Source organism: Girardinichthys multiradiatus, chromosome 22 (genome assembly GCF_021462225.1).
Source record: "Girardinichthys multiradiatus isolate DD_20200921_A chromosome 22, DD_fGirMul_XY1, whole genome shotgun sequence".
NCBI classification, from domain to species: Eukaryota; Metazoa; Chordata; class Actinopteri; order Cyprinodontiformes; family Goodeidae; genus Girardinichthys; species Girardinichthys multiradiatus.
This window is the reverse complement of record NC_061814.1, coordinates 18,306,886-18,322,831: the sequence shown is the minus strand read 5'-3', so window position 1 is coordinate 18,322,831 and position 15,946 is coordinate 18,306,886. Positions and strand designations below refer to the sequence as shown.

General features: G+C 40.0%; 2 protein-coding genes across 5 annotated transcripts; one reads left to right on the top strand and one right to left on the bottom strand.

Moving 5' to 3' along the window:
• Positions 1–318: 318 nt before the first annotated feature.
• Positions 319–7,391, top strand: si:ch211-248a14.8. 2 transcript variants are annotated; one of them, XM_047350804.1, is made up of 5 exons: positions 319–514; positions 910–961; positions 3,099–3,300; positions 4,760–5,060; positions 5,939–7,391. In XM_047350804.1, the coding sequence occupies exons 1-5, from the start codon at positions 493–495 to the stop codon at positions 6,343–6,345; spliced, it is 984 nt and encodes a 327-aa protein (XP_047206760.1). In that variant the 5' UTR covers positions 319–492; the 3' UTR covers positions 6,346–7,391. The 2 variants fall into 2 exon arrangements, with proteins under 2 accessions (XP_047206760.1, XP_047206761.1); XM_047350805.1 differs by having other exon boundaries at positions 322–514; positions 819–961.
• Positions 7,392–9,998: 2,607 nt separating this feature from the next.
• Positions 9,999–15,830, bottom strand: ecd (ecdysoneless homolog (Drosophila)). Of its 3 annotated transcripts, none has more exons than XM_047351605.1 (14): positions 15,621–15,830; positions 15,203–15,430; positions 14,439–14,556; positions 14,277–14,364; positions 13,791–13,969; positions 13,365–13,563; positions 13,156–13,284; positions 12,927–13,052; positions 12,741–12,826; positions 12,449–12,549; positions 11,063–11,321; positions 10,916–10,983; positions 10,616–10,824; positions 9,999–10,529 (listed from the first exon to the last, which is right to left on the bottom strand). In XM_047351605.1, exons 2-14 carry the CDS (start codon positions 15,405–15,407, stop codon positions 10,290–10,292), a joined length of 2,007 nt encoding a protein of 668 aa, XP_047207561.1. In that variant the 5' UTR covers positions 15,408–15,430; positions 15,621–15,830; the 3' UTR covers positions 9,999–10,289. The 3 variants fall into 3 exon arrangements, with proteins under 3 accessions (XP_047207561.1, XP_047207560.1, XP_047207563.1); XM_047351604.1 differs by having other exon boundaries at positions 15,203–15,416; XM_047351607.1 differs by having other exon boundaries at positions 13,371–13,563; positions 15,203–15,416; positions 15,621–15,827.
• Positions 15,831–15,946: the final 116 nt, after the last annotated feature.

The window sequence follows — 15,946 nt, the reverse complement described above, 5'->3', positions numbered from 1 at the left end:
GAAAGCAGAAGTAGAATTAGGTATCAAAAATAGGTCAAATATCAGGCTAATAAAAATGTCATTGCCAGTTATGTCAAATAAACCTATCAAACCGGAATTTTTTATGACTAATTCGTAATCACAAGGTGAAATAGTGCAAGTCAGCAATCATTAGCAGGAAGGACTTCATAAATCCCAGTCACTTTAGTGGATGTTGTGTGTCACCACATATCTCAACTGGATTCCAAACCTGTTATCTGTTCCGATAAAGCCGAGTTTTGAATTCGGTCCAGCTGAATGGCCCCTTTAATTACACCAAGACAAACAGAGCGGGAGCAAAGTACAGCTGGGCTGATGATAAAACGAACGAGGTGAATGTTCTCCTAAAGCAGCAGGCTGACGAACTACGCAGCGAAACAGCGGAAAGGAGATGAGAAAACAAGTGCGGAGATACATTATTTCAATTCCAGTCCATTTTCAGTTATCATTGGATCTCTGCAATTCCGCAGGATTATGAATTTATGTATTACAAATGGTGAGTCAGACGCGTATCTGTCGCATCTTTTTAGCGTTTGTTTTAAATACGGTTTGCCTAAGTCTGCACTTTCTTTGTATTTTGCGATTTGTCATGATGTTATTATAGAATTATGTACTTTGTTTAGTCCTAATAAATGCTCTTCTGCGAAAAAATACATAAATAAATGCTCTTCAGGATGACCAAAGTTATACAGTATTTTAAATTATTCCCCTATAGACGAATGTCAACGACATTGATTAGAGACCTCTAGAAAGACCAGCTTTATGATTACCTATGAGTAATTGTTGGTTTTGTTTTGTAGTTCGTCTTTGTTGTTCTTTGGAGACGATATTGCTTTCTGTGTAATGTATGGCGAAAATTCCTCATTGATCCACTCTGACATTACACAACAGATACTTGCAAGCAACCTCTGCTCAGAATGATACCATGTCTTTTAGGTAAAAGGTAAAGATCATGTTTTATTCTACTACAAATATCACACCAGATATTTACATACATTGTATAAAAAGGTACATAAACTCTTTTTTTCTCATTGTCTGACATCAAATCAGACTAAACTTCCTGATTTAGGTGAGTTAGGATTACCAAAAATGATTCATATTTGCTAAATGCCAGAATGATGAGATATCATCACTATATATATATATATATATATATATATGTGTGTGTATATATATATATATATATATATACTGCTCAAAAGTAAATCAAACTTCTGTGAAATCAAACTGTCCACCTAGGAAGCAACACTGATTGACAATCAATTTAACAGCTGTTGTGCAGATGAAATAGACAACAGGGGGAAATCTTTGGCGATTAGCAAGACACACTCAATAAAGGAGTGGTTCTGCAGGTGGGGACCACAGACCACTTCTCAGTACCTATGCTTTCTGGCTGATGTTTTGGTCATTTTTGAATGTTGGTGTTGCTTTCACACTCGTGGTAGCATGAGACGGACTCTACAACCCACACAAATGGCTCAGGTAGTGCAGCTCATCCAGGATGGCACATCAATGCAAGCTGTGGCAAGAAGGTTTGCTGTGTCTGTCAGCGTAGTGTCCAGAGCCTGGAGACACTACCAGGAGACAGGCCAGTACACCAGGAGACGTGGAGGAGGCTGTAGGAGGGCAACAACCCAGCAGCAGGACCGCTACCTCCACCTTTGTGCAAGGAGGAACAGGAGGAGCACTGCCAGAGCCCTGCAAAATGACCTCCAGCAGGCCACAAATGTACATATGTCTGCACAAATGGTTAGAAACTGACTCCATGAGGATGGTATGAGGGCCCGACGTCCACAAATGGGGGTTGTGCTCACAGCCCAACACCGTGCAGGACGCTTGGCATTTGCCAGACAACACCAAGATTGGCAAATTCGCCACTGGCGCCCTGTGCTCTTCACAGATGAAAGCAGGTTCACACTGAGCACATGTGACAGACGTGACAGAGTCTGGAGACACAGTGGAGAGCGATCTGCTGCCTGCAACATCCTTCAGCATGACCAGTTTGGCAGTGGGTCAGTAATGGTGTGGGGTGGCATTTCTTTTTAGGGTCGCACGGCCCTCCATGTGCTCGCCAGAGGTAGCCTGACTGCCATTAGGTCCTGAGATGAGATCCTCAGACCCCTTGTGAGACCATATGCTGGTGTGGTTGGACCTGGGTTCCTCCTAATGCAGGACAATGCTAGTCCTCATGTGGCTGGAGTGTGTCTGCAGTTCCTGCAAGATGAAGGCATTGAAGCTATGAACTGGCCTGACCGTTCCCCAGACCTGAATCCGATTGAGCACGTCTGGGACATCATGTTTGTGTGACATCTGGATTAAATCAGAAGAAATCAGACAGGATATAAGGAAAATAACTGTGGATCTCCACAAGTCTGGTTCATCTTTGGATTTTAACATCACTTAAGGTGTCAGGTTCATCAAACAGTTAAATGCAAGAATAAAAATTGTAAGGTCTAGCCATTATGCCTTTCAGGTAGGAGATAGGTTATGTTCCCAAGATGAACATGTTTTGGTGGGAAATGTGGATATCAACACCAAAATAAAAGCAGAAGACCTTGTGAAGGTGCTGGCTGAAGCTCAGTCCTGATAGAAAATTAGTTGGAACAGAAAAGGTGTGTGTAAACAAAATGACATATAAACCTCACTCAATTACACCAGTTCTGTCAGGAAGAAAGGGCCAACATTCTAGCAAAATATTAAAAGAACCTTGAGGAAGAATATCCAAAACATCTGACAGGAGTCATACAGCTTAAAAGGCAATTTTATCAAAATGTAAACAAAAAGTTTGAAAAAAGTTTAAAACAAATCTCTCTAAAAACTCTTGCTCATAAGTAGAAACTCATTTTGGTAATCCTTGCTGATCTAACATAGGAAATGTTTGGTCTGATTTAATGTTGAATATTGAGAATTAAAAGTTATGTCTGTTCATACATTGCATATACATATCTGGTTTCAACTGTATTTATTAATGTATGTAAATTTTGGAAACCATTAAAGGTAACTAGACATGTAGTCCTGATAATATTTTTATGTTAGGCATGCCTGTAAAATACTTTGTCTGTAAATCTTCCTGATTGCAGCTTAGGGAGATGGAGGACAGGATGGTACGTCTCAGCGCTAAAGAGTCTTTCGTCAAATCATGCTCTGAAGCCCCTCATTCCCACCTTTTTCTTTTTGGTGGTGATCATATACGGCCAGGCTGACAAACTTAGGAACTTTGTAGCTGGCATATTTGTTCCGCAGTACCACTACCCTTTTCCTGTTGCTCTCTGCTTCACCCAGGTCAGTAAATGCAGCATGGATGTTTTCAGCTCATGCCACCCTTTTATAAATAGGAGAACGTGTGTGAAAAGAGTGGTGCACAACATGCAAGGTCATTTGCATACTGGTCTATTTTCATAGAATAACTTGTGTGCTGGCATCACTTGGTACAGCTGCTTATGCTGAGAATGGTGTGTTCAGAGGGATGTGCAGCGTTAGTTTTCCTCCGCACAGTGTTTATCATCTTGGACAAAAAGTAAAACTTTGTCTATCATATAAAACTCCAACAAAAAATGAATGTAACATAGACAACATCTGTAAATGTTCTAGGGGTGTGAATTCTATTGCAGAAAACTGTACTAGTTCAACTGATAAGTATTATTGTGTGGCTTCTGTAATGTTAAAGTAAAGTTTAGCATGTTGGCTTTTGCCTGCATTTAGTTTCTGTGTGCTGGTTAGAAGAACAGAGCAGAGGTAATGTTAAGGCACAGGTGTTGATTAACCCATGAGTGTGATAGATGTTTAACCACATTGCCACGCAGTGGACTGACTTGAGAATGTGACCCTGTCCAAAGGTTGATTCTGCAAGATCGGCTGGAATGACAGTCAAGAAAAGTGTATTTAGGGGTTAAACAGAATTACCAACAAAAAACCTAGACTTCATTATATAATATTTCCACCACTGTAAAATATGTCACTGTGCAGTAGCAGCTATAAAAACTAATTGGTCATGGGTCAGCACTTATCAACATGGTGTGCTGCTCTCAGTAATTTCAGTGGTTGGGTATGTTCCTCTTCCATCTGGTTTGGATCCAAGCCCTCAATAACCTTTTTTTATGATTAGTGATTGCAAATTACTATGGTGCCTCAAAATAAGAAAGTGGTTGTATGTTCAAAATAATAGCAGGGGGTTGATAATTGTCAGTAAAACTCTTCTTAAAAAAGCTTTTATTTCTGTACAACCAAAAGCATGCCACACCTACTTGGTAAAATGGTATGTGATGAAGAAATTTAAAATTCTTCCAAAAAGCAATGATTATTCTGGCTAGTGATGTATTTGAACACAACTACATGTTAAAAAAATGTCATAAAATAATAAAATATCAGCTATCAAATTAAACCAAATTATATTAAAAGGGTTACAGTAACAAAGCAATTCTATTTTTAAATAATAGTTGTTCTCGTTTGCCCTGTTTTGTTCCCAAAATAATTTGTTTATTGATTGAAATCCGAAGTTAGTGACACTACGTACTCTTTCTTACCCCAGATTGTTTATTTGCAAGGCCAAAAACATAAAAAGGCTTTGTCAATGATGTACAGCCTGTGATAGCTTTCATAAGGGTGGCTGTAAATTATTTGTGGTGTCTGTATATCTTTAAAAGATTAGATCACACAGACATCAGTTACTTCTGCTTTCTTTGTGATTGCGGTTCTTACAGAGTGACAGTACTGTTTACAACTGTTTACACTGTTTGTACAGGTTCTTGTTTCTATCGTCTTCATCAATCTCCTCCATGCCCTGGGTCTGGTGGCTCTCAGATCTTACTCCACATCGCTGGGCGAGAGGCTGCTGCTGCCTTCCATCTGTAACAGTGTTCACTCTGTGCTGGTGATGTGGGCCAAAGCCATCAGCCCATACGTAAGCCTCTTCCTCTTCACTGTGCCTCTGCTGCCTCTGCTGACCGTGGGTTTCAGTTTTGCCCTGAAGGTGGCATCTCCACCATCTCACCACTCATCCGCATTGATTTCTGTCTTGAGTGGGATGTTTGTTGTCATCACAGGTAAATCTTGATACAGAGCCCTGCAAAAGTATACATACCTTTTGAACCCTTTTCACATTTTGTCACTTTACAACCACAAATACAAAGTGTTTTATTAGGATTTAGCAGTTTGCCAAAAGCAATAAAGCATTCATGAACAAATTTGGATTATCAGATGAGACAAAAATCAAACCTATTGACTAAACCCTATGTGTTGTGGAAAACTAGCACCACACATAACAGTAAACACATCATCATTATAGTGAAATGTCTTAGCATTGACCAACACTACGTTTGTCATAGGTGTAAAGTTGAAGAAAATTTAAATTTTTGTTTTCTTTTTTAACTTCATTGGGATGCCTGATCTTCCATGAAAGTTTGTCAGATGAACTTCCCTGTCCCTGCTGAAGAAAAGCATCCCAACACCATGCTTTTGTCATCATCATGTTTCACAACTGGAACAATGTGATTAGGGTTTCATGACTAAAAGTTGTGTTGTCAACATATTCTCTCACCTGAGCTGTTGATTTCTCCAGCTCCTCCAGAGTTACCATGGGCCTCTTGGCTTCTTCTCTGGTTAAAGCTCTTTTTGCCAGGCCCGACAGTTTAGATGGGCAACCACGTCTTAATACCATAGGTACTTGCTGAAGGTAGCTGCTTTCTCAAATTTGTATTTAAGGGTTACAGGGGGGCTAAATACATATCTGTAAAAATAGTTTTCCTTCCACCACTTTGTGCTGGTTTGTCACATAAAATTTCATTTGAATATATTGAATTTTGAGGTTGGAAAATGAGAAAAAAATAAAAAAGTTCAAGGTTTAGGAATACTTTTCCAAGGTGTTGAATGTCATGTGCAAAGAGGCTTCTTCATCTTTTATCAGCTTTTTTTTTCTTTACAGCATCTAAGGGGATTCCTGGTATTGAGCCTCTGGAGTACCTGTACGCACCTCTTGCTTTGACTCTCCACAGTCTATCACTGATCAACCTGGCAAAGGTTTCTGAGGTTGAACGCCAGAAGCCTCCTGGCATCCAAGCCTCTGTTTTGGACATCTACTATGCCCAATTGGTCAACCAGAGTGGCGTCCTGGGCTTCTTGTGGCTTCTGCACCCAGACAGTCCCTGGGAAGTGTTGAGACAGAGCAGTTGGCGCAATCTGCTCTTCCACGGATACCTGCTCGCCATTGTCCTACTGGGAATGGTTCTCAATTTCCTGGTGTGCATTTTTGCTCTCTGTGTCTCCCCACTTGCTGCTGCACTGCTATATTCAGCGAGGTATATGGTCCAGCCGTTTTTTCAGCTTTTGTAGTTTCCCTGTATGATATAGAAACTCAGAAATGCAGACTCTATAAACTATCTATCACCACTATCAAGGGTTTAAGTAGTATTTATAATGGTGTTCAATGAAAAGTCTTGGATTGTAAAAAGAAATTTGAAAAGATTACCCTCAGGTGAAACCTCTAACATTAAGCAGATTAGAATTGAGATTTTTAGATGAAAAGTGTTGCATAGCCTACAGAAATCAGCAGCTAAACTGAAATGAATATCAGGAAACTTGCTACAGGGACCACAGGACCCAATTTTGAAAAGGCAGTTAAATACCATTTCACCACCATGGCCTGTTGCATTGAGCAAATTCCAAGAAACTATTTGATGTCTTCTAAGAGAGAGCTAAAAGTAAGAACTGGTTATGGTGAAACCATCTGTTCACATGTTATATTAGGCAGAATTGACATGAGAAATGTCTTTCAAATTTGATCTAAGCTGACTTTTGACGCTTAGTTTAAATCCGTGTTACATATACCAACATGTGACTTGCCTCTGTTTCATGCAAGTTGATATTTTTGTAAGAACCTGCAGAACAGAAGAAGTAAAACATTTGCCAAAATGTGGTAATGAGTAACTAGTGGCAGGATCTAAGGACAAGGCATAGATTAGATAAATTATTTCAAAACTGAACTACCTAAGCAAATTTCTCTTTTTTTGTGAATGCTTCTGAAAAACCCTTTCAGATAAAACAGGACAAAGGGGAACAGGTATTTATATATATATGGCATAAAAACATATTTTCTATCGGTGTTAAAAATGTAAACCTTTCACTGAATGAATCTTAAACCAGATGCTGGTTAAGGTTGGCCCTAAATGATTCTGAGTGTTCAGATAAAAGGGCCTGGCAGCACTAAATTGTCATTATTGAACTTATGATGCTTTTTGTCATAATTTAAGATATTGCATCTTATTTAAATGTATATATATGTATGTTTTAAAATAATCTTAATCTTCACAAGGATTTTTGAAGCACATATTTCTGTTGTTAAGCTGTGAATGTTTAATAAAACTGAAACTGAAAAAAAGCATTTGGCTGCATAAATGCTGAGTAAACGCTATAAGCTGATGAGTTCTAATTACAGTAAATGAAGTTAGACAGAAATCCTTTCATGGTTCAACTGTAAAAGACTACAATAGTTAAATGCTATTGTGGAAATTCACTCAATACATTTCAAATGCAAGCAAAAATGATGGTGAGCAAACAGAGGAATTTTAAGCTGAAGAGGATGGAGTAAAGAAGTAGAACACAGAATGGCAAATATTGTAACAATAATTTTTTGAAGTTTAAAGGCAAGTATTTGCTCAAAAATTTAATTATAAGTTCACTGTTTTTACATGTCAAGACAAATTGTAAAAGAGATCAACGATCACCACAGTCATGACAACATGGAAAAATCTTTTTAGAATGGTGTGCATATACAGGTCCTTCTCAAAATATTAGCATATTGTGATAAAGTTCATTATTTTCCATAATGTCATGATGAAAATTTAACATTCATATATTTTAGATTCATTGCACACTAACTGAAATATTTCAGGTCTTTTATTGTCTTAATACGGATGATTTTGGCATACAGCTCATGAAAACCCAAAGTTCCTATCTCACAAAATTAGCATATCATTAAAAGGGTCTCTAAACGAGCTATGAACCTAATCATCTGAATCAACGAGTTAACTCTAAACACCTGCAAAAGATTCCTGAGGCCTTTAAAACTCCCAGCCTGGTTCATCACTCAAAACCCCAATCATGGGTAAGACTGCCGACCTGACTGCTGTCCAGAAGGCCACTATTGACACCCTCAAGCAAGAGGGTAAGACACAGAAAGACATTTCTGAACGAATAGGCTGTTCCCAGAGTGCTGTATCAAGGCACCTCAGTGGGAAGTCTGTGGGAAGGAAAAAGTGTGGCAGAAAACGCTGCACAATGAGAAGAGGTGACCGGACCCTGAGGAAGATTGTGGAGAAGGGCCGATTCCAGACCTTGGGGGACCTGCGGAAGCAGTGGACTGAGTCTGGAGTAGAAACATCCAGAGCCACCGTGCACAGGCGTGTGCAGGAAATGGGCTACAGGTGCCGCATTCCCCAGGTCAAGCCACTTTTGAACCAGAAACAGCGGCAGAAGCGCCTGACCTGGGCTACAGAGAAGCAGCACTGGACTGTTGCTCAGTGGTCCAAAGTACTTTTTTTGGATGAAAGCAAATTCTGCATGTCATTTGGAAATCAAGGTGCCAGAGTCTGGAGGAAGACTGGGGAGAAGGAAATGCCAAAATGCCAGAAGTCCAGTGTCAAGTACCCACAGTCAGTGATGGTCTGGGGTGCCGTGTCAGCTGCTGGTGTTGGTCCACTGTGTTTTATCAAGGGCAGGGTCAATGCAGCTAGCTATCAGGAGATTTTGGAGCACTTCATGCTTCCATCTGCTGAAAAGCTTTATGGAAATGAAGATTTCATTTTTCAGCACGACCTGGCACCTGCTCACAGTGCCAAAACCACTGGTAAATGGTTTACTGACCATGGTATCACTGTGCTCAATTGACCTGCCAACTCTCCTGACCTGAACCCCATAGAGAATCTGTGGGATGTTGTGAAGAGAACGTTGAGAGACTCAAGACCCAACACTCTGGATGAGCTAAAGGCCGCTATCGAAGCATCCTGGGCCTCCATAAGACCTCAGCAGTGCCACAGGCTGATTGCCTCCATGCCACGCCGCATTGAAGCAGTCATTTCTGCAAAAGGATTCCCGACCAAGTATTGAGTGCATAACTGTACATGATTATTTGAAGGTTGACGTTTTTTGTATTAAAAACACTTTTCTTTTATTGGTCGGATGAAATATGCTAATTTTGTGAGATAGGAATTTTGGGTTTTCATGAGCTGTATGCCAAAATCATCCGTATTAAGACAATAAAAGACCTGAAATATTTCAGTTAGTGTGCAATGAATCTAAAATATATGAATGTTAAATTTTCATCATGACATTATGAAAAATAATGAACTTTATCACAATATGCTAATATTTTGAGAAGGACCTGTATTTTATTGCAAAAAGCTTGTAAATCCAGTGCTTCGTAACTGTTTACACCCATGGCCTGATATTAAGCTGAATCACCATTGGCAGCAATTACAGCTCCAGGTCTTCTTGGGTATGTCTCAGTATGAAGGTCTGAAACATCTCAAGCTTCAGGTAAGATAGGAGTTGAATTTAAGTCCTGGCAGTTCTGGCAGGCCACTTCAAAGGCTGCTCCTGAAGCCACTCCTTTATCATCTCGGCTGTGTACTTTGGGTCCTTTTTGTACTGGAAAATTTTTTACTCTTGATAAGGATTTCTTGTAAATTGTTTCTGTATTTGGTTTTAGTCGCCAAGTTCCTGCCACGAAAAAAAAAACCCCATCCCCACAGCATGATGCCAGCCACCACCATTCTTCACAGTAGGATGGTGCTAGTCAGGTGATGAGCAGTACCAGGTCAGGCAATACCTTTGACTTCATATCTTGGTTTCCACGTTGACCTGTGCTTTCAACTGTGAGACTGTGTTCCATTCCTAATCATGTACGTTCAACTGAATTTACCACTGGTGGACTTCAGTCAAGTTATAGTAACACCTCAAGGAAACATTCACAATTGCATTCTGTGAAATAAGACTATTAAGAAAATGTATTTATTCCGTGTAATAATTACATTTACCTGGTAAAAACACACACATCCAATGGCAGTAGTACACAAATAAGGATATATTAAAAGTCCATATAAACAGGTTCCGTTTAGTTTTGAGTGATTTCAAACACACTTGGAACGGATGGAAAACAAATATTTTGATTTATGGTTGAGGCCAGCAAAACTCTTTGACAGCAAAGACACCAGATTTTGTCTTCTCTTTATTCATCACAATGTGAACTAGTTTCTGATTCTTAAGTTCAGTCCTCTTCTCTATGAGGGATCTGAGTTGGGTGGTAGTTGTATGCCTAGGCTCTGCAGCAGGTTAGAGGCAGGTCCAGCCAGGCCAGCCTGGTTGCTCAGAGACTCCAAGAGATTTGCAACCAAGTTGACATCAATGTCTAAAGGCTGGATCTCCTCCTCAGTTTCATCAACTCCTCCCTCCTCTGTCGGAGGCCCGTCTCCCATCGGGGAATGAGAGGACCCGTTGTCCATGCCAGCCTTGTTGTAATTCTGTGAAAATCCCACATTCATAATGACCTGGGTACATTTTCCAGTTATGCTATATTTTGTATAAAAATGTCAAAACTAATATTTACCATTTGACTGAAGCTTTGTCCTACATTAGTGCTTTTCAGCTCCTGATCCATTTGGTCCATGTATCTTTTGAGGCTGTCCAGAGTTTCTGTCCCCATCATCTCTACATGATCAGACGAGCCTTCCCCTGTCTCGTCTACCGCCTCCTCATCATCGTCATCATCATAATCATCATCCAGATCATCTGAATCTAGCTCTTCTTCTTTGCTTCCTAAAACATATGAAATAATAAAATAAAATCATAAAACTGTGGCAGGATTTTGTTTTTTAATCAGAATACATCTATCATTGCTTTTACATACCTAATAACCTATCTAGTGCACTGGCCATCGAGTCTGGGTCAAAACTAAAAGGCTGAGTTGGACTGCACCTGAAAAACAATGAAACAAAATGGGAAATCTCAAACCAGAGTTAGATAAATAAAAAAGAATGCATGTAATTTGTCTTACCAGGGTGGTTCTGCCCCTTCATGAGATGACATGGCATTGAGGAAGTCCTTCATCCCTTGACTGACAGCTACAAGACTGTAACCTGCTTCTTCCTTCCTCGTATCCTCCTCAGTCTCCTTCACCTTCTCTGCAGCATCCTCGACTCGCAGTTTCTGCTTGGCAGAACTGCAGCTTTTGCTGCCGACATCGGCGAACCCGCCGCTTCTCTCCTGCAGCAACTGCTCTAAATGTTGAGCAGTGATATCCAACCAGCTGTCACCTTGAGATTGGTGAAAAGAAAAAACAGTAATCGCAGGAAACTGTGAAAGTGTAGAGAGATCGGGATGGACAAAAACAGGACGGGAACAAGTAGAGAAAGGCTGATGTACTTTAGGTAATGTGCACATGTGTGTTTTGAGCCTTTTTTATAAGATGCAAAAGAAAATGCTGAAGTGATCTATGCAGAAATTAAAGTAATGCAGTGTTGCCCCTCCCCAATCTATTGCTGCAAAGTGCAGGTCAGTTGGGTGAAAGCTGGTGACAAGTGGTGTTTAAAATATTTTGCCACGTGTGCAGAAATATTTAAGATGAAAGTACTTGTGGGCCACATTTTTTATTTCCATTTAAAAAACACTGAAATAATTTTAATTTATATTTAATTTTTTCCTCCTTCAGTGTTCAGGAACGTTTGATGATTGCATGCACACAAGTCTGCTTTTGAGTAAAGGTTGCTGGATGTTTATGGTCCTATTTATTATGAAAATAAAACTGAACCAGAATAAAATGGCTAATAAAAGGCAAATACTTTGTACTGAATGTAACACTATCCTTAGATTTTAATTTGTCAAGAGAAAATCTCACCCTATGTGTTCATCTGCATCACCTGCCAAATTTGTACCATTCTTGAACTGTGGATAGGGGCCACACAAAATAATTCCCAGAACCACAAATTACACTTTGGAGAACCCTGTTCTTGACTTTTACTTCACAAACAAGACAGACAAATTCAATCATTTGGAGACATTTCCAGTTTGTGACGAAAAGTCACAGTTTTGGAGCTAAAGTATCCCCATCTCTTGCTGGTATAAAAGTGCAGTTGGCAAGCTATGAGTGGAATCGCTGACTCCAAGCAGTGTGTCTGACCAGATCTAAGCTTGGTATATTTGTGTTACTTTATAATGAGCAAAAGGACAAAATGGTATAAAATGTTTTGCAATAAGCACTTGAAAACTACAACTAAATGTACTGGTTTGTTTTATATTTTTTTATTTATTAATAGAAAGATTTTTTTGATACTTTCTTCCGTAGGAGTTTGATCCAAAAATAACCGGGTCAAGTCTTCAACGTGATCGTTTCATAGATACTTTTATAGCAAGAAAATGAGCTCTTTTGTTGTTGTTCACTCACTGTCCTCCTGGGGGAGCTGTGTCTCAAGTTTCTTTAACTCTTCCAGGTTGAATGGACTGCTGTGAAGCAGCTGGAGAACCTCCTCGCCTGCAGAAAGGAAGCTGAAACAACAGGAGTGCTCTCCCAGTTAAAGTCATTTTAAACTAGCCAGCTCCAACTTAGACAACAGACACAAAATTGATTTAATTGAATGCAATGCAACACCCTTCACAGAAATCATGAATCCTGGCAGTAACAGTCAGCATCTACCAGGCTGATCACTAAATTTTACTGCACATTGTTAAATCCTCACCCTGACTTTGGGCCAACCGACTGTTTGAAGAAAATTTCTGCAGATCTTAAGAGTTCTTTGTAAACGGCTGAACCTTCCAGCTGGCCCTGGGTTTGACAACAAGGACATTAAACATGGGTTTAAAAGGAGTTATGCTATCTATGCTGTTTCTAACAGTGTGAAAAAAAAAAAAAGAGTGTTTCTCACTCGGAAGTAGCCGTTCTTTTTTAGACTTTCCAAAAAGCTTTTCCACTGAGGGTTGCAGCTTACAGGAGCATCGGGCTCTAAAGACGGCAGTCTGCACTTAGAGCACAGGATCTCAAAGCCATGGGCCTGAGTATAGGGTGAAAACAGATGCACATTTTAATCCAACGCTATGCAAACTTGCTCGAGAAAATAGCACAAAGACAAAAGAAAACCCCAGATGATGGCTCACCAGTTTCATTCCAAGGTCATAAGCCTTGTACAATGGATGAGAGGGAGGAGGCAGGTTGAAGCCGCACCTCCGATCTGGGGTGAACTGCTGCTGTTGCAGCTGGGCATACAGGCAGCGGGTGAATGTCACCTGAAAAATCATGCAAAAAAAGGATGCCATTTCATTAAAGCTGAAAGAGTACCTTAAATACCTCTTGTCTATTTGCAGACCTTTACCAAAGTGACGACTCTAGTATCAGGAGGAAAGATCTTGAAGTCACGGCAGGCTTGCAGGTCCACTGGATCCCGCAGGTAGAAGGCAGAGACTGCAGGGGCAACCAAGTCTGGACGCTGTGCCAGAACAGAGGCAATTCCTGCAGGTATGAAGCAGTGGGCCCGGTGGAGATTATTTTTTATTTTCTCTGGGTACCTACATGAAGAGCAGAGATGGAAACATTTCTTTCTTTATTTGCTCTTACGAAAAATGTCCACCATATTTTTTGGATTTTGACAATTTATAGAGTCAGAATGACCCCTAGTGAGTAATGTGCTCCATTTTCCATCCTAAGCAGCCTTGCACAGAGGTTGTCCCACTTGTATTTCTTATGTGCTTACTATAGAAAATCATAGAAAGACTGTGATCATGTGAAACCTCACCCTCGTAGCCTTTTCTTTAGAACTGAACGAATTTTGGGGCTCGCCTGACAAGCTTCTGGGTGAGCAAAGAGCAGTGCTAGAGCTTGGGCCAAACTGGGGACCACGTCGAGTGAGAAGCCCATTAAACTGGATTTGGATGGGCAAGGAAGGATGTGCAACTCTCCCCTGGAGATGAAAACCTTGGAATGAAAGAAGGCAGAGATACATTCAGCATCAAAGGGGACAGGAACACCTGCTTTACTTCACTATCCATTGAAAAAGTCACATACATTTTCACACTGTTTTTTTTCTCCTGAAATATGTACTTTAGGGCGTATTTTTGGTTGGCTGCTGACCTTTTTGGTGCAGACATGCGGTGTTTTTCTTTATTAAATGTTGGCATGGGGTTTTCTTCAAAATATAACTTCACAGTTTGTATGTTAGTCTGAATTATTGAGCAGGATCTTCAAATAAAAAGTGAGAAATATAAACATCTGGATGACTCACCCTGTTTTCACTTGTGTCTGGGTTTAGCCACCTGGGAAGGTAATCAGCTGCTTCAATAAGAAGAAAATCCCCATCATTGTCCTCAACTCTGAAAACACGATCAAAATTTTAAGGTTGTAAAAAGCAGGCAAACATATACACTCAGATTACATGTTGTCTAACCTGGCTACAAGTTCTGGGAATAACTCTGTGACCTGCTGCAGGAGGTAAACAATAAACCACTCATCCTCAATGTTGTCTCCGAACCGAGTGCTGCCTCCAATGTGCGCAGGAACATCTCCTGTCAACGAACAGAAATGTTACAGTCTTCAGTGTGTCTGCCATGTTTTTTTTTTTTACAGTGTATTCACATGTGGAATAGACGTTGCCAACTCCGGAAAAGATCCGTTAAAAGCCTTAAAATAAATTCAGCTTTGTGAACTGAAAGAGAGAAAAAAAAGTTTTTTAAACTAAATCACTGGTGGCACAATTGTTGGAACCCCAACAGTACATACTTTGTCCAATATCCTTTTAACGATAGGAAAACAGACCCACATCATAACAAATCATCTGCCATGCTTTACAGTGGGCATGTGTTGCTTTTCCACAAATTCATCTTGGTGGGACTCCAACCACACCTGGAGTGATTTTTATGCCTTGGTTACATTTATTTTAAAGGGTTTGTGAGATGTATCAACATTTGGTGATTTAATAAAACACAACTACTTATTAAGACTGATTATATTCCCCTCATTGATTACATGTACTCCAATTAAACACTGGATTTGTCTAAACTTTACAGGGTGAGATTATACTACTGTAATAAGAGATGAATTTATTTTGGGGCTTTTTACACATCTTTACCTGGGGTGCCACTAAACGTGTCCGCATCTGCATCTGAAATAAACTCATCTGTGAGTTGCTGAAAGAATAAAATACAACATTACCTTTCTCAGGGTGGTATTTGAGGTTAAACGGCTGCTCCTGCCAGATGTATTGGACCAGAAGTTGGGCAACGTTAGCCAAAATTTCCTCTGCCAGGTGTTTGAGGCGTTCTTCGGTCTGCTGCGGAGATGTACCGTCTGTCTGGACCAAGAAGAGTTGGTACTGAACCAGATCTTCCCGAATCCCCCTCCTCTGGAGGGCGTCCATCGAGATTTTCTTTAGAGAAACGACTGATGAAACAACAGAAAACCAAACTCTAGAGAAATCTTTAGTCTATCGTTAGCGTCTGGAAACAGTTGAACACAGAAGCAGAAACTGTGGTTCTGCTTCGCCTGGTCTAATTATCTGCTAAATGTCAAATTTAAGTCAGTCTATCGCAGAACCGTATAATTAAAATACGTTTTAGATTAGTTTACGTACTTATCACGCCGTTTGTCAACAATTAGGTCCGTCCCAAATTTTTAGTCGGCTTCACTGTAAAATACTTGCCGGAAGGTTCCGGTTTCATAAATCTACTGATCATAAAAAAAGTCTAAAGATAAAATGCTCGCTTTAATGGGTTGCATCGCATTTTATGAAAAACGTTCGCGAGACTCTTTATAAATAACAGCAAAGGGAAGTTTGGATAATAGTCAAATTCACAATCGGAAACATTTCCGAAACGTAGACACATCACTGTGAGGAACTATGGGAAATGTAGGAAAAATAAAAGAATAGCGAAAATTCACTTGAGGTAAAGCGTTTTT